This window comes from Papio anubis, chromosome 19 (assembly GCF_008728515.1).
Source record: "Papio anubis isolate 15944 chromosome 19, Panubis1.0, whole genome shotgun sequence".
Classification (NCBI taxonomy): domain Eukaryota; kingdom Metazoa; phylum Chordata; class Mammalia; order Primates; family Cercopithecidae; genus Papio; species Papio anubis.
Genome location: NC_044994.1, coordinates 10,751,790 through 10,775,844, shown reverse-complemented (window position 1 = coordinate 10,775,844; position 24,055 = coordinate 10,751,790). Strand labels below are relative to the sequence as shown.

The window sequence follows — 24,055 nt, the reverse complement described above, 5'->3', positions numbered from 1 at the left end:
AGTTCAAAAGATAAAGCCAAGAGACCAAAGGGCAGAACTAAGAGTCATTGATTATTGCCAGGCCTTGAAATCTAATCAAGGAATTCTGCCTGGAGTTACCTGGCTGGATTTAAAAATTGCTTCAAACCAGTGAGGCTTTTTTCATCCATTTTCTCTTTTTTAATTGGTATGGCTGTAATTTTTATCCTATCCCTATCCTACTATTGTTATTTTAGGAATGTTGGGGGTAGGTACCACTTGCAAATGGAGAGGAATTTTTCCCAGGAGCTATACTTAATGGATTACACCAGAACCCTCTGTTCTCACCTAACTTAGGTGATTTAGATGATGAGATTTGGGACTTTTGAGCTGATGAGATTCTGAATTTTGAACTGATGCTGTAATGGCAGGAATGATACCCTTGAGAACCTTGGGAAAACTCAATGTATTGCATGTGTGAGATGAACATGGATTACTGGCAGCCAGACATGAGGCAGTGGTAGGTAAAATTCTAAGAATGGCTCCCAGTGTCCTTCATGTTTGTATAATCCTCTCCCTGATAAATGTGTTTGGAACCTGTAAACATGATGAAATATCACTCCTGTGATTATGTTACATTATATTAGAAAAGAGCAATTATTCAGGTAGGCCCAATCTAATCACAAAACTCTAAAAGTAGAGAGTTTTCTCTAGATTGTTACATAAGGGGAAGTCAGAGAAATTCAAAGGATAAGGACTCGAGTAGTGCTATTGAGGCTGTGATGATGGAGAGCACCACGGGCAAGGACTGGAGAGCAGCCTCTAGGAGCTGAGAGTGACTCCCAGTCAACAGCCAGAAGGAACTGGGCACCTCAGTCGTACGACCACACAGAACTGAATTCTGCTATCAATGTGAATGAGCATGAAAACAGATTCTTCCCCAGAGCCTCCACTTAAGAGTCCAGCCCACCCAATGCCTTACCTTTGGCCTTGTGAGACCCTAAGAAGTAAAACTCAGCCCAGACTGCCCAGGACTTCTGACCTAAAAACTGTGAGCTACTAATGGGTGCTGTTTTAAGCCATTATGATGTGGTAACTTGTTGTATCAGCAGTAGAAGAGTACTACATGAATAGATTAAATGTGGCGCATCCATACAATTGAATAGTACTCAGCAATAAAGAGGGATGAATTATTGATACATGAAACAGAAGATCTCAAAATAATTATGCTAATTGTAAGTTAGGCCCCAAAAAACAGTACATGCCATATAATTTCATCTATGTAAAATCCTAGAAAATGCACAAAACTCTAGTACAGAAAGCAGATCAGTAATTTCCTAGAGATGGAAGGGCAATTAGGGAGAGATGGGGAAGGGCAATTAGGGAGAGATGGATTATAAAAGATCATCAGAAAATTTTGAGTGGTGATGTTTTATTTTGTTTGTGATGGTGGTTTCACAAGGTATACACCTAAGTAAAAACTCATTGAACTGTACATTTTAAATATGTGCAACTTATTATATATCAATTATACCTCTGTAAAAATAATAAAAAATAAGCCTCCTAGATGACTGTAGAGAAGAAACCCAAATACCAGTTTCATTCAAAAAGTGGAGAATGCAGACAAGAAGGTTAAAAAAAAATCCTCACTTAATTTCATCCCTAGTTCTGTTATATTGACAAAATAAACTGTATGCATTAATACCTTCTAAATTTCCAGCAAACAATTTTTTTTTTTTTTTGAGTTGGAGTCTCGCTCTGTTACCCAGACTGGAGTGTACTGGCACAGTCTCTGCTCACTGCAACCTCCGCTCCCAGATTCAAGCAATCCTCCTGCCTCAGCCCCCCAGTAGCTGGGATTACAGGCACGCACCACCATGCCCAGCTAATTTTTGTATTTTTTTTAGTAGAGACAGGGTTTCACCATGTTGGCCAGGCTGGTCTCAAACTCCTGACCTCAGGCGATCCACCCACCTTGGCCTCCCAAAGTGCTGGGATTACAGGCGTGAGCCACCATGCCCAGCCAGGAAACAAATTTTTTAGAGAACAAAATTCTTCCTTTGTAACTTTTCTGAACCAGCATATTTTAGCTGCCTACTGTCTAGTAACAACAATATGGCTACTACCTACAGTTAGGAAATAAACGAAAATTTAATCAGGACACAGTTCCCACTCTCCTTTTCTCACACTGCTTAACAATCTCTAAGTGATCTGCTTCTCTAAACTTCTGCATCACTTTCCATCTGTTTCACAACTCTTAGTGTTTGACTGTATTCCATGGCTTGTTACTTGTTTCTTACAGGAACCTTGTATATTCAATTAAATTCTAAGATACTTGAAGGCCAAGAATCAGTTCATTCATTGATTAAATATTGGCAGTTCCAGGTATGTTGGTGTAGGGCAGGAAAATGTAATTTTCCCTCAAACTTTCTAAGTTCTTGGCTGGGACCCCGTAACGAAAGACAGATTTAACAAAAGAAAAACAAACAGAAGCTTATTAACATGTATATATCATATACATGGGAGATACCCAGGGAATTAGTAATCCTCAAAGAGGTGGCTTAGAACCCTGGCTTATACAGCATCTGTATTAGCCCATTCTCACACTGCTAGGAAGAAATACCTGAGACTGGGAAATTTATAAAGAAAAGAGGTTTAATTGACTCATAGTTCCACATGGCTGGGGAGGCCTCAGTACAATCATGGTGGACAGCACCTCTTCACAGGGCAGCAGGAGAGAGAATGAGTACAAGCAGGGGAAATGCCAGGCTTATAAAACCATCAGATCGCATGAGACTCGCTCATTATCATGAGAACAGCACGGGAGATACCACCCTCATGATTCAATTACCTCCACCTGGTCCCACCCTTGACCTATGGGGATTATGGGGTTTACAATTCAAGGTGAGATTTGGATGAGGACACAGAGCCAAACCATATCAGCATCTTCAACAAATAATAATACTTTTTTAGACAAGTGAAAAGACAAAGGAAAAGGACCTTGAGACTCACAAGGCAGGAAACTTGAAAGGCAAATAAATGGGAAACTAATGGTAAAGGCAGAATTGTTAAATCTAGCTAATTTTAAAAAATGCAGTACCTCATATAGTTATCATTTTTATGGCAAAAGGATAAAAATGTACAATGTTATCTGTCAATTTAAAAAAAGAAAATGGTAAAAATAACCAGCTAGTTAGTAAAGTTTATCATAGAGATTCCTCTGTGCTGTCTCTGGGCTAAGGGTCTACGGTCTGGTGATTAACATTTGTCCTTCCTTGTAGAGAGGGAAGGGACACCCTTGTCAATTTTTGTCTTGCTTTTAGGCAAATGGGTGGTGGGGGGACAGAGAGATTTTCTTATATCTACTTCTTCTCAATTGCCTTTAGTTCAAAATAATCCTCACACCAAAGTGGCACATTTTGGGGTGCATATTCTGCTACTCTTTGTTGGAATAAAGAAAAAAATAATAATTAGTCCTACCTCCAATAATTTATTAAGGGAGGAAAAAGGGAAGAAAGAAAGAAGGGAGGAATGGAGCAAGGGAGGCAGGGAGGGAAGGAAGAAGGGGGGACAGGAGGGAGGAGAGGGAAATGAAGAGAGAGGTACAGATATAGATATCAATGATATAGATACAAATTTGTTCTACGTGTTCTAAAAGAAGCATGCAAAATGCTCACTTCGATAATAATTACCTCTGACTATAAAATAGGAGGTTTCACAGAGGTTACAGAGGTGAAAAATAATTTAGAAACGCTTTGGTACTTTTGCATATTTTCCATAAGCCTAAAACTAGTCCAAAATAAGGGTTTTTTTTAAAGTGGGTCATGAAATTAGAGGTGTTGCCAGGAAGACTGTAATTTTTTTTTAAATGAGCAAATATGGAATACCTGCTAGGTTATTAGGTCCTATGCTAATCATGTTCAGTTATTTCATTTCATCCTCAAAATAATTCTATAAGGCCCAAAGATTAGCCTTCTTATTCCTTAGAAAAAGGAAGTTCAAGATAATATAGTTTAATTGCTGAAAGTCACTCATAAGCTAAATACATCAAGACTCAACATGTAGATCTAGCTGATCTTAAAGTCTAGCTAGTTTTTTCCTGGCAGAGAAAGTGCCATGAGCAAAAGCAGAGGCCTCAATCAGGTAACAGCATATAGTCCAGTCTGATTAACATTCAGGGTACATGTGGACAGTGTTGGGAGAAGTAATTTAAAAGCAGGTGGGGAACCATGTTTTTCTTTAATGATATTGACTAAAAACAGTTTTAATACTGCAACCACTCTGTTTGCCTAACCCATCATCCAAAAGTTTCCCATTGTCAGCTACCCGACAACCAGGCCAACATTTCATCTGAGAAAATAAATTAGTTTTCCTGATGCTCTCCACTACTAGGTATCAATGTGTTTGTATATGGCTCCAGGGACTTGGATGGATACTGAAAAATCTAAGAGGTCCCAGTCAAGTTCACAGAAGTCCCAGGAGGTCTAGGTTAACTCCCTAGGAATATTTAGGGGGAAAAAGCTGGTTGTGAAGTTATCATGGTAGTTCTGACTTACTTGCAACCTGGTGCAGACTGGTCAATAGAGCTGTGAATTTAATCAAGACCCCGTCTGGAGTTATGAGTTGGCCCATATATCCCAACACTGGTATCAGATCACCATAAATTATCTGCACTTGTACTTGCGTTACTTATTCCCTTTTCTAACTACCCATACAGCCTGAAATCCAGTTGAATATTTTGCAGAAGAGCTTCCTTAAAATGTGAGCTTAAAATGGCTCATCTGATTGAGCTGTTAAAATACAATGGCATGGTAAAAATGCTTATGGCTTATGTCAAAGGGTTATGTCAGATTCTGAGTGATTCTGAGTTGACTGAGGCTGTCAGTTCAACCAATGTCACTAAAATCTCTAACAAAAAAATACTATGTTAATAACACAAGAATGATGATGTGGTATATTGAGAAAGGTATGTTTGGGTGAGTACATATGAACCATTCTACATTTGCCCCAGGCCATACAATGAACCTCTCATTAGTAGTTGATGGACCTACTATTAAGATCTGAAGTTCATTAGCAAACATGATACAACAAAAAGTCCCTTAATTTAGGAACCAGAATAGAATTCAAGTCTTGGTTATTAACCTTATGAGTAGCCTCTATGAACCCATTCCCTCATTATACCTATACCTTCGTAAGATTGTTTTGAAGATAAAGTGAAACAATTGAAGCAAAAGAACTCTAGTAACCACAGAACAGTGCCAACAGTGCTGTGGTGCTTACCAAGGTATGGTAGGCCAATGGTGCAAGACATGAATCAAATGAGGTAAATCGGACAGCATCTTCAGGGAAGGGAAGGTCCTCTGAAGTGATTATAATCCTCTCAATCATATCAGGAGAAAAGCCAGCATCTGCCTGAAGCCGAATACATAAAAATGCTCAAAAGATATGTGTCTCTTGGGTAGTAAGTCTGAGACGGTAAGATTTGGGAGCCAATGATTCTCTTGTGAGAATGAGTTTGCATCATAGTATTTAGAGGACTAGAACAGGACAAGGTAAAGAGAGCCTCCTGCAAGGACAGAGCAAAGGCAGAACTAAAGCTATACCTAGATCTAGATCCAGACCTATATCCCCAGTGTCCTGAACTAGGCTGAAGGCCACCGGCCCATGGTGATGTTGGCCTCCCTCAAAGGTTGGCATTCAAGAGAAGAAACCTATCCCATTGGTGCCTTTCAGACCATCTGCAGAAATAGGCCTTCTTTACTTGGTCTGTGCCTTATCAACTGGAAAATTCCCTGGGTGGCACATAAAGATCAACTTCCTAACACCTGCAGCAAAGCGTAACACATCTATTTTGAACCAAATTTATGTGGCATGGGCCCGAAGTCTCTGAACATGGAAGAAACATCATCACTAAAAGGCGACCTATTTAGCACCTGTGGAATTCAACAAAGAACAATGTAGAGTAGCCACACAGCTTAGTCAGCATGGCAGGAGGCAATCAAAACACGAAGCCCAAAGCCACATGTGGCCCTTGTTTTAATTTGTTTCTCAGGCAGGACCACAATGGGAGAGGAGATTTCACAGCTACCTCATGTATGAAATTAGGTGCAGGTTACGAACAAGAAACAGAGTAAGAAAAAAAGGATGTTTAGACAGAAAATCTGTATGGGCAGTTTAATATGCTCGGGCAAAGGGATGGAACTAACATTTAATTTCCAGTGTGTTCCCTGAATGAGAGTCCAGACTGTGATAAGAACTTTTTGACCTGAAATTTAAAAAAAAGAAAAAAAAAGTGTCACATTTTTGGAGTGCTTAAAATATTCCAAGCACTATTACAAGTGCCTTGCATGTATTAACTCATTTAATCCTCATAACTCTATGAGGTAGTATTATTATCGCCTATATGCATGAATGGACGCCAAGGCCTAAAGATTTAATTAACTTGCTCAAAGTCAAAAGTCAGTTGGGTTCAAACCTACACAAGTTGGCTTTAGATTACACTGACTGTGCCACACTGAACTTACTGATTTAGGTACAAAAAAGACCCTGTGTCTACAGCGGCCAAGAGAAAAGAAAAACGGGGTCAAACTTTGACAAGAGGACACAAATAAAGGCTGAGGAAGAAAGGAGGACAAATGATAAAAAGGATCAAGTTTTTTAAAGAGAATCTGTTTCCAAGAGTAGTTGTGCTTTTGTGTGTTTTGTGTTGTGATTTTACTCTACTGGATCTCATGTAGAAGGGTGAAAGAGTGTCAGAGAAAGGCCAAGAATTCCAAAGATATGACGTTATGAGGCACAATTCCCCCAGTTTCTTGAGTGGTATTAGCAGTTAAGCACGTAAAGGCAAAAGAGCTCGATGGGGAAAGCTAGAGTGTAATCCTATCACTTGAGAGATCCTTAGTCATTTGCTCAGTTTTCCATGTTTTTACATAAAATACAGCATGGGCTATGGAGTCAGGAAACTGCATCCTAGTTTCGAAACTTGTTGTGTGTTTACAGACAAAATAGTCCCCTGGGCTTCAGCTTTCTCAACTATTAAATGAAGGTTGTATCTATCTCTCAGGGTTATGCAAGGATTAAATGCAGTAAGTAAAAAGCATAGCACAGAGTAACATATACTACTCAACAAATGTTAGCTGCACCCCTTTGCCTAAGCATTATTACCGAGAGTCCTAAAAGACTTTAAGCCTATGAAAAGAATGTGATAGAAAAAAAAAACCCACAAAATTCTTACAAGTTATAAAAATAATATAGGAAACTCTGAATGAAAATGCTCTAAAATATGTAAATCCAACAGGTCAGCTGGCTAAACCAACTGTAGTAATGAAGTCAAAGTTTGATGTTCATACTCCTTCATTTTTGTTCTCACAAGGTGTGTTATTGTTAAAATTTGCAGACTCATCCTTTGTTTAAAAAGGAGTCCGATAATTAAACTGGTGTTAAAACAAGGTCCAAAGGTTTTACAGCTTTGGAGCAGAGCTAAAACTATAGCTCTTGCAACATGAATAACAGACTATTGAATTAAGACTCTCTCTTTTTCCTTTCAGTACCAATATTTATGACGCAAAAATGAAAGTCCAAAAACTTGGTGAGGATAAAATGTTCCCACAAAGTATATAAAATCTATAAATACTAAAAGAAGCTGGAAAGAATTCAAATGAGATCGTGAGAAGTTTGCTTCACGTTTAATACCTTTTTCCTTCTAAATAACAAGTTAGAATAGCTCCATAAACACAAAATTAAGCCTCTGATACTACACTCACACGCTCAAAGGATGAACAAACTTCAAAAATAACATATTTTTCTTTGACAAAATCAGTAAAATTGGCAAGCTTGTCAAAGAATCATTTCAGTCTAACATTTTAGTGGATAAATATTTGTCGACAATCTGTAAATAGTATAAATGCTTTTCTCAAAATGCTAAGTGAAAGAAGTCAGGCACAATAGATGACACATTGCAGGATGATTCCATTTATATGAAATTCTCAAACAGCAGAACTAATGATAGAAAGCAAACCACTGTTTGCCGGGGTCAAGGATAGGAGCAGGGGATTGACTGCAAAAGAAAAAATGAGACGTTTTCAGGGTGAAGAAAGTGTTCTGTATCACGATCACTGTGGCAGACACACTATTGTATATATTGTTTTCAAAATTCACTGAATTCGACGCTGAAAATTGGAGAATTTTGTGAAAATTATACCTCAATTTTTTAAAATACGCATGAATCAATATGCATTTCAAAGAATAATTTCAGTCAAAATATTTTACTTGGTAGACAATTATTAATTTGTAGAAAATCTATAAATAATATTTTTTTCACAATCACAATGTTTACTTGCCGCCATGTTTATTATAAGGAATAGCTTTTCATTTTCTTCTAGAAAAGCAAAACCAAGAAGTGCTTAGAAAGTGACCTTGAATACAATTGAAAACCCTACAAAAATGCTGTATAAACTCAGAATACTAATGCAGTACTTGGCAGGTCTTTGAATATTTTTTCCAGGATGTAATAGTATACCGAGGTTGCAAATTCAGGTCATACAAGGGCCAAGTGGATGACATAAGTGAGCAGTACGGCGGCAGTGGTACTGTGGCAAAGTGGAGAGCACGAGGCTCCTTCCAAGTGAGCCACCACCACTAGGTCCTGCAGACTGATGCCAGGAAAGAACAGAGGCCTCAGTGTAGCCAGAGTCTCTGATGTTTAAAAAAGAGGCAGAAATCTGAACTTTAATGTGAAATATCCCCATTTTTTAGAATAATGGTTCTAAATGTTTTTTACAACACTACATGGGCCACACAAACACATTCATAGATAGGATTATGACCTCTGGTCCACGGTGTATGTTTTCTGAACTTTTTCAATAGCATGGTCTTGCCATCTTTGTAGCTGCTTACCACTTAATTTGTATAGTCTAGAATAACACAGAATGTTAGTGCATCTCAAGTAAAATTCATCTCAAAATTGCATGAAGGCTAGTCACTTCTGGTCCCTTACTGAAAAAAACAAGTCCTGTTTATATTCTAAGAATATGGGTTAGTAACAAAATTTTAAAAGTGAGTTAGAATGAAGGGAAAAGTGGTGAGGAAACAATGAAGAAACCACTACTTTAATCAAGATCATAGTCAGCTTCCAGACTCCAGAGCAATAAAATAATCCACATGCTGAAATTTGAGAACTTCATTGCCCCAACTAGTCCAACCTGGCTGTAAATTTCGAGCAAACAATTCCAAATATTCCCCATCTGGCTTGATGTAGTCTTTTAAAACCTCTGTTTAAAAAAGAGAAAAAACACAAAAATTATTATTGAGGAAGGAATCCATTTCCTTTTAGCAGTTAAGAGTAGAAAGGGAGAAATGTTTCATTTTGTTCTTAAAAGCAAATTAATTTCAAGGATTTCATCACAGGCTTTACTATTTATAGTTAGCCATTTAAAATAAGTACCCTTGAGAACGGGAAAAATATCATCCGAACTTCCATAGTCCTAGTTTACTGGTTTTCATTTGTCGATGAGAAATGAGGACCTTAATACCTACATAGGTGACTTTTCAGTTTTCCAATACTGGTGATATATCTCCTGAGTACTAACTTTATTTATTTTTTTAATTTTTATTTTTTTGAGACAGAGTCTCACACTGTCACCCAGGCTGGAGTGCAATGGTGCAATCTCAGCTCACTGCAACCTCCACCTCCCCAGTTCAAGCAATTCTCCTATCTCAGCCTCCCAAGTAGCTGAGATTACAGGCACACGTCACCACTCTTGGCTAATTTTTTGTATTTTAGTAGAGATGGGGTTTCACCGTGTTCCCCAGGCTGGTCTCGAACTCCTGAGCTCAGGCAATCCACTCACCTCGGCCTCCTAAAGTGCTAGGATTACAGGCGGGAGCCACCGCACCCAGCCAATTTATTTTTAATAAATATAATCCATACATGAAAAAGAGCTCTACAAAAATTCAAGAACAACCCATTTTTTAAAAATAAGATAAAATAAAACTCTCTCTGCAATATAAATTTCAACAAAATAATAATAAATGAAGAGCTGGATATAAACAGAAATACTGAGAACAAATAACTAACATTTAAATAACTAGCCCCCTCAGCAGTAAGTTGGTAGCACTAAGAACATTTCTTCATTTTCAAATTATAGATCCTTCTTTACGTAAAATTTCATCATGGCATTTCCACAGTTAAGTATTCCTTGTATTATTCAATGTATTAATAACTACTGAACATTGTATTTTCTTGGGGAAAGAGCTGTAGGCTAAAGAGCTGTTGTCTACACTAAAAGAGAGAAAAGAAGGACACAGAAACTTTTGAAAAGCACATGTTCACTCAATTGGATGACAAATACTTAAATCAATGTAATCTTGATCATGCTGCTGGTTAGCTATGCTAACCACCTAATACGAATTTGGTATAAAATTCAGATAAGAAAAATCGCTAGAAAAGGTAAAATATGGTTCATAATTGCTATGTAAGATTGAGCTTGGAAGAAATCTATCAAATTTCCTTTAGGAATGATAAGGGTTCTTTAGGAATACTAAAGATAGGTAAGGTTTAAAAGAGAATATATTATTTTAGGTTTCATCATGTTCTTTAGTTGCTCCCCACAGCAAAACACTTGTTCATCTGTCAGAAAGTACTGGTCCTGTTTAGCAAAAATCAAAGAAGTAGTAAAATGTTTACTGTCTATAATTCAAGTGAACTCAAATTTGGGCTTTCATGGGTTCTAGGAGATGTTGGCATGAAGGCTTCTAACCCTTTCATAAGTACATAAATTAAATGCTACTAACCTTGAAAGAGAAAGATTTCCCTAGAGTCTTAGAGGACAATAACCCTACATCACTTTTCCATTTTCTTCCCATGAATTTAATGCCTTACCAGCCTCAATTCCCTTTTAATGTGCTCTAAGGTTACAATGAAGAAAGGTTTTGTTTGTTTTTGTTTCATTTGTTCAGATTTTTGGTACGAAGAGGTTAGCAACACTATTTTAAAAATGTAAACTGGAGTCAGCCAGTCAAAAATGTTTCCTTTTCTGAGCACCCACTATAATCAGTTTTATAAAACTTAACAAAAGAAGGCCGGGCGTAGTGGCTCAAGCCTGTAATCCCAGCACTTTGGGAGGCCGAGACGGGCGGATCACGAGGTCAGGAGATCGAGACCATCCTGGCTAACACGGTGAAACCCCGTCTCTACTAAAAAATACAAAAAACTAGCTGGGCGAGGTGGCGGGCGCCTGTAGTCCCAGCTACTTGGGAGGCTGAGGCAGGAGAATGGCGTGAACCCGGGAGGCGGAGCTTGCAGTGAGCTGAGATCTGGCCACTGTACTCCAGCCTGGGCAACAGAGCGAGACTCCATCTCAAAAAAAAAAAAAAAAACTTAACAAAAGAAGCAGAATATCCATGTTTTATGAGCGTTTACAATCTAATAGAAAATGATGGTCAGGTACTTGGATGGAGTAGAAAAATATATACAACCTAAACCCATTTACTACCATCCTATTTTCTCAATGTAATAAATTTTTGCATGGTTCTTCTCCTTTCTAGTTAAACCAGAATATTGTGTTTTTATAATGTTAACTACAATTATTTTATTTCAAAATCAGGTAGAAGAAATAAAGGCAAATTAATGAAAATGTATTATTCCGGTTTTTAAATATTAATTTAAAAATAAATGTGAATGTATAAATTTAAACATGAGTATGACACATAAACTTCGACAATTACATAACATCTGGAGTTAGTAAAACACACTTTAACCAATGGAGGGGATGCAATCCGTGCACAGCTAGTCATTTCCTTTTTGTTCTGAAAGCATGGGGCAGGAGTAAGAGAGAAGTGGCCCAAACATCAGTGCATATAATCCCGTCAACTAAACTTCACTCTTCAGATGGAAACTGTTAGTATGTAAAGCAGTAAAAAGAAGTGGAAATTCCTCTAAGGTAAAACATGAAAGCTAAAATTTTGATTTCAATACTTCATTTCATGATTTTCCTACCTTAAATCTTCAAACAGTATCACTTTATAATGTTAGGTTGTAAACCATAGCTATTGATAGCTTATCTTTCAATCTATCGGACAAAATTTCAAAACTTATGCAAATGTATCATTTTGAAATGCCATATGCTACCAATGTGGTCTCCTACATTTTGCAGCAGAAATAACCAATTAAACTTTAGAAAAAAAAATCGGGGTGTTTCTAGATACCAAAGAGAAAACATTTCATTTTATGAATTTGCATAAAACAGTTTAAGAACATTTAAATGTAAAAGTTGTAAGCATTATATACAGAATATATAACATCCCAAACTCCTAGAGTTATGATTTCAGGGTAAAATATACTGCAGAAATCTGAGAGATGCTTTCTGAAATATATAGAAAGGTGAACTATACTAAATATACATACAGTAACATGAACTCAAAAATAAAATATTACAATATTTCCTATCACTACTTAACCAAAACATAAGATTTTATATATATGGAGTTATTCAGATGTTTCCTCCAGAATCTAACTTCTGTTTTTAAATGTTTTCAATCCTAAAAATGTGTTTGTGCTGCTCTCTACAGGGAATGAGGAAGAACTGCATCTCAAAGATATAAGCTGTAATGCTTTAGGGCAAGACTCATTTTTATTCACCATATTAAAACCTGTCTCCTGAGGCTCATCTTTAAATATAACTTTATTTTATTTTAAAGGAATTGATACATAGTTTACTATCATTTCAGAATGAGAAGTTTACGGTCTTAGCTTTTGAATTTTTAAAAGAAAAAAATAAGGCTTGAGATAAACACTAACTTAAGCTTTGTTACCAAATGATAAATAAAATTCAAATGAGAGGAATACATATACATATATAATCAGGTATTACTAGTGCCAAGTGTAATTTTTTTTCACAAGGAACAATGCAATCTCACTTTCCATTTGAGTTATATATTAAAGCATTAAAAGTCTATGACAGTCCAAAGTGTTAGGCAATCGATTATTCACTGAGGATCCTTCTTAGTCAAAGAACAGATTATCAGGTAGACATCTGTATACGTCTCAAATGAAGTAATACTATAAACACCCTTCTAGAGGCTGGGCGCAGTGGCTCATGCCTGTAATCCTAGCACTTTGGGAGGCTGAGGCAGGTGAATTACTTGAGGTCAGAAGTTCGAGACCAGCGTGGCGAACATGGCGAAACCTCGTCTCTACTAAAAATACAAAAATCAGCCAGGCATAGTGGCACATGTCTGCAGGCCCAGCCACTCAGGAGGCTGAGGCAGAAGAATCACTTGAACACAGGAGGCAGAGGCTGCAGTGACCCAAGATCAGGCCACTGTTTGTGACAGAGTGAGACTCTGTCTCAAAAAAAACACATTAAAAGAAGACCCTACTGCATAAGCCATTTAAGATAACAGAAATCCTAAGTGCTAGCAACAAAAATTCTCTGGGAATTTGTGTTCACTTTCTACACATCCCAGTTCATGAACTGCCTCATATTCTGCAAGGTAACATAAGCTCCCTGTAGCTTTCCTGAGTGGCAACTTATAGGAGTTTTGTAGTTGTTGTTGTTGGTAGAAATTACCAAACTAACAAAATATGTATTCCTGAAGAAATTCTTTGTGGTTTTTTTGTTTGTTTGTTTGTTTCTTTTTTTTATTTTTATTTTTATTTTTATTATACTTTAAGTTCTAGGGTACATGTGCACAATGTGCAGGTTTGTTACATATGTATACATGTGCCATGTTGGTGTGCTGCACCCATTAACTCATCATTTACATTAGGTATATCTCCTAATGCTACCCCTCCTCCCTCCCCCAACCCCACAACAGGCCCCGGTGTGTGATGTTCCCCTTCCTGTGTCCGAGTGTTCTCACTGTTCAATTCCCACCTATGAGTGAGAAGATGTGGTGTTTGGTTTCCTCTCCTTGTGATAATTTGCTGAGAATAATGGTTTCCAGCTTCATTCATGTCCCTACAAAGGACATGAACTCACCCTTTTTTATGGCTGCATAGTATCCCATGGTATATATGTGACACATTTTCTTAATCCAGTCTGTCATTGATGGACATTTGGGTTGGTTCCAAGTCTTTGCTATTGTGAATAGTGCTGCAATAAACAAATGTGTGCATGTGTCTTTATAACAGCATGATTTATAATCCTTTGGGTATATACCCAGTAATGGGATGCCTGGGTCAAATGGTAATTCTAGTTCTAGATCCTTGAGGAATCGCCACACTGTCTTCCACAATGGTTGAACTAGTTTAGAGTCCCACCAACAGTTTGAAAGTGTTCCTGTGTCTCCACATCCTCTCCAGCACCTGTTGTTTCCTGACTTTTTAACGATTGCCATTCTAACTGATGTGAGATGGTATCTCATTGTGGTTTTGATTTGCATTTCTTAGTGATGATGAGCATTTTTTCATGTGTCTGTTGGCTGCATAAATGTCTTCTTTTGAGAAGTATCTGTTCACATAAACTTTGAATATTAAATTCAGTATCTCTCAAGGACTTTACATTTTGATGTTTTTAAACTCTGACTTGAAAAATTTAGCATTCATTGAGCTTCTACCACATGCTACAGAACTTTCAATATAACTAATTCTCACAACTCTAGAAGACTAAATATCACTGTTCCCTCTTTAAATGAGGACTTTGATATAGAAAAATATCTGAGTGACTTGCCCAACTCCCAGAGCCAGGATTCAAACTCATGTTAGTCCATTTCTAAAGCCAAATTCCCCATTATTCCCTGCTGCTTAGTTTCATTGAATGATAAACATTATACTAAAGTATTAAGACTAGTGAGAATTTGCTGGCTGCAGCAATTAGCTGTCAATGTTCCAGAAAAGCAACACTACCTTTTAAAAAAAACGTAAAAGTGAGAGCCGCTAACCAAATATCAAGGGACTTCTATCTCTCTGACTACTATTCTGAGTTCCTGGTTTTAGGACAAGCAAGAGATAGAGCCCCGGTAGTAAAATAAAGGGTCTATCTGAACTACATTCTCAGATGCCCATCAGCATTCATTGTGTCAGCCCAGTGATGGGAAGCAACTGATAGCAAGGGGAATCTGAAAAATGGTATAACTGGAAAAGCTGAGTAACACAAAACTAATCTATTCTCTATTTTATAGAGATAGAGAAATAGTTTTAGAATATTCATTAACCCACATCTGACTTAATTTCCGAATCTGTAGGCCATTTAAATACTAAATGTATTCTTTTTTTCAAATTTGACAAAAGTGGTAACAATTCTATTTTATAAAAACATACCAGCAAGCGGTGGCTTATGTGAGTGAAGAGTACAGGGCACGCTGACAATTAATTTGTGGTCTGGAATGGGGAGCATGTTTACATCTGCATTCCTAATTAAACAGAACAAGAAAGTAAACTATATTTTTAAAAACAATTTTTTATATATAAGTCACAGCTGCATTGATTTTTGTTCTCTTTCTGTATCTGATTTTAAAACAAATTTTACAATCAATGAAAGAAATTAACAATTTAAGTATTGAGACATTCCTATCATTTCATTTTCCATAATAATGACAAGTACACACTAGATAAAATATAAAGTTTCCTGTGCCATACCACCCATTCTTTTCTACACTGGGCCATTTTCAGATTTTCAAAAACATAAAAATTTCAAAAAGATTACTAAGATAATCATTTAAAGCGTAAAAATTAATACATGTATACAATTTTGAAAAATTGCCTTTCCTACCTCAATGGTAGAGCAGTTTTTTCTTGAACTCTCCCCAGTATAAGACCTTCATAAGGCTTTTTGTGTGGAGAATCTAATGGGAACACGAACTCTCCTGAATTGGTGATCTGATAGGAAGGAGCCAACAAAAGAGGGTTATTTTTTCCCATCACTATAGAGCTTCCACACACACACCAAAGAAATTAAACCTCCAGGCTAGTGCTGTTCAGTACAAATATTATGTGAGCCACATTTATCATTTTAAATTTTCTAACAGGAACACCTAAAGAAGTAAAAAAAATGCAATGAAATCAATTTTAATTACATATTTAATTCAATCTAACATACCTGATATACTATCATTTCAATATGTAATCAATTCAGAAAACTTATTGAGATATGTTACATTCTTTCTTTTGTACTATGCCTGAAATCCAAAGTATAGTTTATACTTAACAGTACATTTCAGTTTGGATTAGCCACATTTCAAGTGCTGAAGTGTCACACGTGTTAGTGGCTATCATATTAGACATTGCTTCTATAAGAGATTTTTAAAAATATCATATAAATATTTCAAATATAACTTCATTATCATCTTGCACGTAAAACAATCTCTACTCTTAACTGAAATTGATTCCTAGAAACCATGACATCAGTAATTTATTAGTTCATGCAAATGAACTAATAAATGAATTACTAATGAATGAACTAATAAATGAATTAGCAATATGACTAAGTAGATCATAATACACAGTTCCCTTTAGTTATAGGAAATAGTATCATTAAACATTGTCAAAGCCAAAATTAATAAGGATAGAAACTGGGTGGCTGATAGACAATACCTAGTCCAGAGACTGGCCCTGGGCATTATAAATTCAGAAATTCAATTTCATCATTTCACCCTGGGATGATCATACTCTCAAAGATTCATTTAAGCTAATCAAACTCAAAAATAATTTAAAATATCAATTCATTAATTTACCATGGGAATATATATTTTCACTGTCAGAACACTGCTATCTGTGAAACCCTTTATCCTATAGCAATGTACCTAAACAACCAAATCAGTAATCAAAAGTCTTTTATCTCCTCTAGGGCCAATCAGACACAGCATCTCCTACAAAAAGTGCCGTATAAATACTGGCACGTTGGGTAGCCTTTATATTCAATGCACATTACTCCTCCTATCATAACAATATGTATAATTACCTAATAAATGCTTCATATAACATAATAGATGATATTTATGTTTTGAATTATACCATCTCTTAGAACTGATTACTACTACAGATTAATAATCTTACTTTTATGTATTAACATTTTACTGGGTTTGATTTCAAAAGATGACCTCCTCCTGACTGTGGTCCCAGTTTCTGACTATAAAAGAACTATCATAATAGGCAAGATGGAATGGGGTAGTATACTCCTATCATGGTCCTATACCAAATTAACCAACACTAAGACCAAAGTACAGCATGAAAACAAAGATACAACTGTAAGTCTTTGTCAAGTCCCATAACATCCACAGTTTCACTTTCCAGGGTTTCAGGTACTCATGGTCAACCGCAGCCCAGAGATAGGTAAATATAGTACAGTAAGATATTTTGAGAGAGAGAGAGACCACATTTATACAACATTTACAGTATATTGCTATAATATTCTATTTTATTATTAGGTATTATTGTTTATCTCTCTATTTATAAATAAACTTTCTCATAGGTATGTATTATAGAAAAAAAATCATATATGGGGTTCAGTACCATCTATGGTTTCAGGTATCCATTAGGGGTCCTGGAATGTATCCCCCAAGGATAAGGAGGAACTACTGTACACAGCTTTTAGAAGATATTCCAGTAGATGAAAAAGTATACACAAACCCATAAAAAGTACAACTCCACTGTGTTAAAAATGAATATGCTTGCAATATAAACATCAAACACTAAAATAATAGCTTGGCTTATCTTTTCAAAATTTAGGAAGGCTTTTATAGATCATCTAAATAGTCAATGTATCTTTAAAAGGAAGCCTGATGAACTCTAAATTGATGCCTTATTTTTCTGTATTTTTTTGGTAATCTTGTAGCATGCAGAGATATTAAAGATCATTCAACCAATTCTAGAGTTTGAATCATTTCTTTCAAAAATATGCACAGCAGCACAAAAGGCACTGAGGACATAAGTTAACAAGATTTAGAGCATAAAAGGTTCTTGGTTCTGGCATCTTCCCATCCCCTCTACAATGGGTTACTTTGCTATTCCTTGCCCTCATCCCCCACGAAATAAGAAAAAGAAATCACAAAGGGTGGTTGAAATTGTGAGTATATAAAGGGGAAGAAGATGAAGGGTAAGACTATTTCTGTGTTTGCTGATATATAACCTCCCTAAGTTTTTGCTGTTTTTTAAACAAGACATAATCAGAGCTTTTAAAATTTTCATCCTGATATCTTCCTGACTGATTTCCCAAAGCCAGCAGTTTGAGGCCCCATTACAAAAAGACATACAAAAAAAAAAAAAAATAGCCTTGAGAATAAAAATATAAAAGTGCTAAGCAGCAAAGCAAAAGTCTGATTTAGCCCATGTTGAAGGAGTAGAGCAGTGACATGTTGAGCATTACAAAGTAGATGCTACCTTTACATGACTTCTATCAAGCTGTATTAACAAACAAGCTAACTTCTGAACTTACTTTTACCCAGTGCCACTCAGCAACTACCTCCACAGACCAAGAGGGATAAAGTTCTTCCTTTATAAAACGTAGGTGTTTCTGTCTATTGGTCACCCAAGTAACAAGAAGACAGTTTGGAGCAGCCAATTTAGGGATAGGTATTTGCTTTATTTGCAGGGGTGACAAATAACTGTACCTAAAAATAAACAGAAAAAAGGATGAGCAAAATTCACTGTAAAAAAAGAAAAATAAGCAGGGAGAAGACATGCATAACACCGACTCCACAAATGCAAAGCTCTTACTGCTAGTTATTTGTGTAGCAAACTATAAAGCCACAGTGCCACCCAGTGGACCCATTATTACACACAAGTCAAAAATCACCTTTTTTTTTTTTACTAGTTTAAAAACGTCAGGCTGTATTTTTTTTTTTTAGTCACTTCTAAATGCATTACATTTCAGTAATTTTACTATTTACAATACTTTTTCTCCAATTCAAAATTAAGCAAATATTGTTGTTTAGATCTCATAGTCTGTGTTACACAGGAGCCCCGTCACAGTGAGTCTCGAAACTAGTCTCTCAATAACCTAAGTCAAACCCTACAAGCCTTACCTGGTACCAAATCAGTGTTGCAAAATTGGTAATGCTAAAGCCAATCTATTCCAATGAAGCTTCTCCTAGCCCTAGAATCCTCAAACCCTGCACAAAATGCTGACTCCCTGTGTCATCTATCATCTCGCCCATCCTCATCTCCATCCCACTGCATTTAAAACCCCCAATCTATCATCTCGCTTTCTGCCTTCCCAGTCAATTCCACTGGGTTCTCTGAAGCCCTCATGTTTTCACTGTATAAAACAAAATCTATAATCTTGTACCTCCTGGCCATAGAGTATAATGTCTAGTTTGTCCTGCAAAAATACTACTTGCTCTACAATATTCAATCAAATGAATATGGCCCTTTCTCCAACATTCAGAGGGAGGGGAGAAGTCATTATTCTCCTGGCTCCCCCATTGCTGTTTCTAGGGTATAACTCATCCACCTTTGCAAAAAACCCTTTCTCTTTGAGAGGTATGCTATCCAGCTATGTTAGCCTCTACTGTTGCTTATTGAATCCATTTCATCCTCAACATATTCAATAAGGACTTAAGCTCTGAGATCCCTGTACCTCACCAACACAAAACTGGCCATTATTCTAAACAATTTCAAAGCACAATTCATATAATGTACATACTTCAACTATTTTTCACCTAAACAAATACAACTGCCTTCATCCCACTTCCATAATCCACTCCAATGCCATAACCTGGACCCTGTCATCACTCACACTTGCTCCCTCTCTGAAACCATAAACATCAATCTCTGGCAATAACTTCCTATGCCTCACCTACTCTTTGACCTTATCTAGCAGTTTATTCCTGACCACACTTACTCTTCGTGCCTGTGGACCACCAATCACTTCATTGCCTTCTCACTAGCACTCTCAGTTCCCATCCTCCCTTTACCCTTCAACCTCACAGTTTCCGCAAACCTCCAATCTTAAATCAATATCACAGTTTTATTCAATTTGTTTGTATAGGGAAAATCAGGTGAAGAAAATGCAGACAAACTGGATATTAAAAGTTTATTAAATCCACTCTCAGGATCTCAAACTACTCAGCAATTCCTTTACTTATCCTTGGTCAAGTACCACAAACCCTCACCCCGTTCAGATCCCTTACCCAAACTCTCTCATACATCACCACAACAAGGCCACCAACCTCCTTCAACTACCCAATCCTAACCCCTCTCCTTTATATACCTTTACTTATCTATTTCCATACATTTCCTTTTAAAGGAAATGGCATGATTTCACCTATTAAAGCTTATCCCTCCAGTTGTATTCTCTTATTCCCATATACTAGTATCTTGTAATACCAATTATCCTCTCCTTCTGTATTTTCAACTTCTCTAGTAGTTCTTTACCATCAACCTATGATTATCCTATCTCATTTGAAAAGAAGATGAGAAAAGGAGAACAGAGAAAAGGAGAAGAGAGAGTAAGGAGAGGAAAAGGTGCGGAGGGGAGGAGAGGAGAAAGAAGGGGACAGAGTATACAGAAGAGAAATTCCCTCAATTCTGTCTCCTTCCATCTACAACTAAGCTAATGACTTGCATGCAAATCCTTCTACTTTCTCTCCTTTATTTTATTCCTTAGTTGACTCCAATGAGACTTTTACCATTATGCCTACCCTGAAAAACGTAAATGACTTCCCAATGGCCAAATGCAACAAACATTGGAATCCAGCTCTAGCATGTGACAACTGTATGTCAGGAACAATCAATAAATACTTCTTAAAACAAATAGAGTAGGGCGTGGTAGCTCACGCCTGTAATCTTAACACTTTGGGAGGCCAAGGCAGGTGGATCACCTGAGATCAGAAGTTTGAGATTAGCCTGGCCAACATGGTGAAACCCCATCTCTACTAAAAAAAAGACAAAAATTAGCCGGGTGTGGTGGTGGACACCTGTAATCCCAGCTACTCAGGAGGCTAAGGCAGGAGAATCACCTGAACCCAGGAGGTGGAGGTTGCAATGAGCTGAGATCAAACCACTGCACTCCAGCCTGGGTGACAAGAGCGAAACTCTGTCTCAAAAAAAAAAAAAGAGCAAAAGAATTCAGATCTCAAGCACCCACGTTTCCTGCCATCTAAACAAGTACTCTTCATAATCAAAGTGATGAAAGAACTAATTTTGCTACAGTATGAAGAATGTCAGGTCAAACATCTGAAGTTACATGGTTTCAATAACTGCAGATTCCTTGATTGCCTTAATTTAATTGGGTTGATTTGTGTGGAGAAAGAGGCAATATTCATATCGCCTCTTCTAGCTCTAATTTCATGGAAATCACTGAGCAAATTCTAAAACATGCATATTAATGTGATGCAATGGAAAGTATGCAAAAAACAAAAAGAAAATGGTGAGAATGTAGAAAAACTAGACCCCTCATTGCTGGTGAGAATACAAAACGCTGCAGGCACTGTAGAAAATAGTTTGATAGCTCCTCAAAAACTTAAAGATAGAATTACATGGTGCAGTAATTCTACTCCTAGGTACACATCCAAGAGAACTATTAATAAAAATGTATTGCCCAGAGTTAGCCAAACTGCAAAGTTTGAAGGCCCAGTCCTCAAGACACCTCACTTCAAAAACCAACTACAAGTTAAGGTAGTTTCCAAAGCAACCCACAGAATCAAAAATTTGCTAAACGAACAAAACTTACTGAAAGCTTTTATATTCAGTTACAATTTCTCAAGGGTAAGGATACAAATTAAAATCAGCCAAAGAAAGAGAGTTAAAAGATACTAAAGAAATATGACAACTGAACATGTATAATCCAGAATTTTATTTGCTACAAAGAACATTCCTGGGACAATCAGCGTAACCTGAAAAATATCTGTACATAATATTTATCAATGTTGATTACCTATTTTGATAATGACGTTATGTAAGACAATTATCTTTGTTTTTAGGAAATACATACTGAAATATTCAAGGGTAACTTTCCCTTTCTCTTAATCCATTCTCAAGTAACTCACAAAAAAATTATATAAAGATATAGATATCTACACACACAGAAAAGAGATACATGAATTCTTTGTATGATTCTTGCAACTTTAAAAGAAACAAATCTGGCCAGGCATGATGGCTCACATGTGTAGTCTCAGCACTATGGGAGGCTGAGGCAGGAGGATCGTTTGAGACTAGGAGTTCAAGACCAACCTGGGCAACATAGCAAGACACTGTCTCTACAAAAAAAATGTTTTAAATAGCCGAGTGTAGTGGCATGCACCTGCAGTCCCAGCTACTCAGGAGGCTGAGGCAGCAGGCACATTTGAACCAGAAGTTTGAGGCTGTAGTGAGCTGTGATTGCATCACTGCATTCCAGCATGGGCAACAGAGTGAGGCCCTATCTCAAAAAAAAAAAAAAAAAAAAAAAGAAGAAGAAGAAGAAGAAAAAGAAAACAAAAGAAACAAATCCTACTGGCACAGTTCATAAGAAGCATAAGAAAGGTGAGGATCACTGTGGAGAAGAAGAAATTTCATATGAAGTTTAAGTCAAGGAAATTGGAATTTTTCAGTCTAGAAAACTGAAAAGTGAGAGAAAATGTAACTGAAGACATTCATTAAAATTGAAAGGAAAAGGCCAGGCGCGGTAGCTCACACCTGTAATCCCAGTCACTTTGGGAGGCTGAGGCAGACAGGTCATGAGGTCAAGAGTTCGAGACCAGCCTGGCCAATATGGTGAAACCCCATATCTACTGAAAAAACAAAAATTAGCCAGGCATGGTGGTATGCGCCTGTAGTCCCAGCTACTCGGGAGGCTGACGCAGAAGAATGGCTTGAACTTAGGAGGTGGTGGTTCCAGTAAGCCGAGATTACACCACTGCACTCCAGCCTGGCGACAGAGTGAGACTCCATCTCAAAAAAAAAAGAATTGAAAGGAAAAAAACGTTTAATGCTATTGAAAGGAAATATCATCTTAGTAACTAATTGAACATATCATCCTAAGATGTAACATAAACTAAAAAATTAAAAATAAAAACAAATTTAAGAATGAATTAGATAAATTCATTCATAACACATTATTAAGGAAAACCAGAAATATTTTGGCACATATTTCTAAACTTCAGAATTTGATACCAAAGAAGACAGATATGTTGTCCTTTGGTGTTAACAGAAACAGCCCTGAACTGCTTATGGTGATTAATAAATGCACTACTTTTGACATTGTTACACTTATATATAGTTACAGTTCAAGAGAATTAACTAGTTAAGGAAATTAAACTGTTAAAACTATTGAAAGCATTTTAAGAGTTTCAGATAACCTATATCATGAAGTAATACCAACAGTATATTAAACTATTATGTACAAAGGACTACAGGCTTTTTAGAAAGCATTTCTAACAGTTAATTCATTTCCACTTACCTATTACTTCTTTTAACTGATTTGTTCTGCCATGGCGGATCTATCACAATTACATCAAATGTTTTCCTATCTGAAAACAAAGATACAATTTCAGAAAATACCTTCTCTATGTGATCACTTTAAAAACTAAACATGTTCTTCAAAACTCAAGTGATTTAACTATGGAATATAATGGAATGCACTGAAAGGATCTGTATACATCGCATTTATTCAAACAGAGTAATTTATCATTAAATATTAGATGTTTCCCTTACCTCTAGCATTGTATCATAATTTTCACCTACTGCAATTTTTACAGAGACTACCTGCAGATGACCATAGCTCAGTAAGCTGAACCTAATGATCTGTGAATTACCTATGTATCTTGGCAGCCATATTAATATAGTCCTAAGAAATCTAGGTCATTTTTTTTACTTTTTATTTTAAAACAATTTCACCCTTTATAACTGACATATTGACCATAATAAAACTTCCCCAATTATTTACTAATGTACTTTTTCAGACTCAGGATCAAAGCCAGGATCAAACATTGCATTTAGCTGCCATCCCTCCTAACTCTACTCCAACCTGAAAAAGTTCCTCGGTCTTTCTTCATCTTTCATGATTTTGAAACTTTTAAATGCTACCAATTATTTTATAGGATATCCCTCAATCTGGGTCTAGTATTTTCTCATGATTAAATTTAGGTTATTTGTTTTTGGCAAGAGAACCACCAAAGTAATGCCTGCCATGCCCTATCAGTGCAACATATCAGGAGGTAAAGGATGTTAAAAAGTCTTTGG

The 24,055-nt window shown here is 36.6% G+C and overlaps 1 protein-coding gene across 4 annotated transcripts in view; it reads right to left on the bottom strand.

Annotated features, from left to right (window-relative positions):
* METTL4 (methyltransferase like 4) overlaps positions 1-24,055 on the bottom strand; it is a 61,527-nt gene that overhangs the window by 20,985 nt on the left and 16,487 nt on the right. For 2 of the 4 annotated variants that reach the window (XM_031658729.1, XM_031658730.1), the window contains exons 5-8: positions 23,274-23,343; positions 18,330-18,504; positions 15,669-15,775; positions 15,218-15,309 (exon numbers count right to left, since the gene is read on the bottom strand). In XM_031658729.1, the coding sequence (XP_031514589.1) occupies positions 15,218-15,309; positions 15,669-15,775; positions 18,330-18,504; positions 23,274-23,343 (444 nt within the window). Of the gene's footprint in view, positions 1-5,238; positions 9,228-15,217; positions 15,310-15,668; positions 15,776-18,329; positions 18,505-23,273; positions 23,344-24,055 lie in introns of those variants that run through there. The other 2 variants (XM_031658728.1, XM_031658731.1) reach the window with 2 other exon arrangements.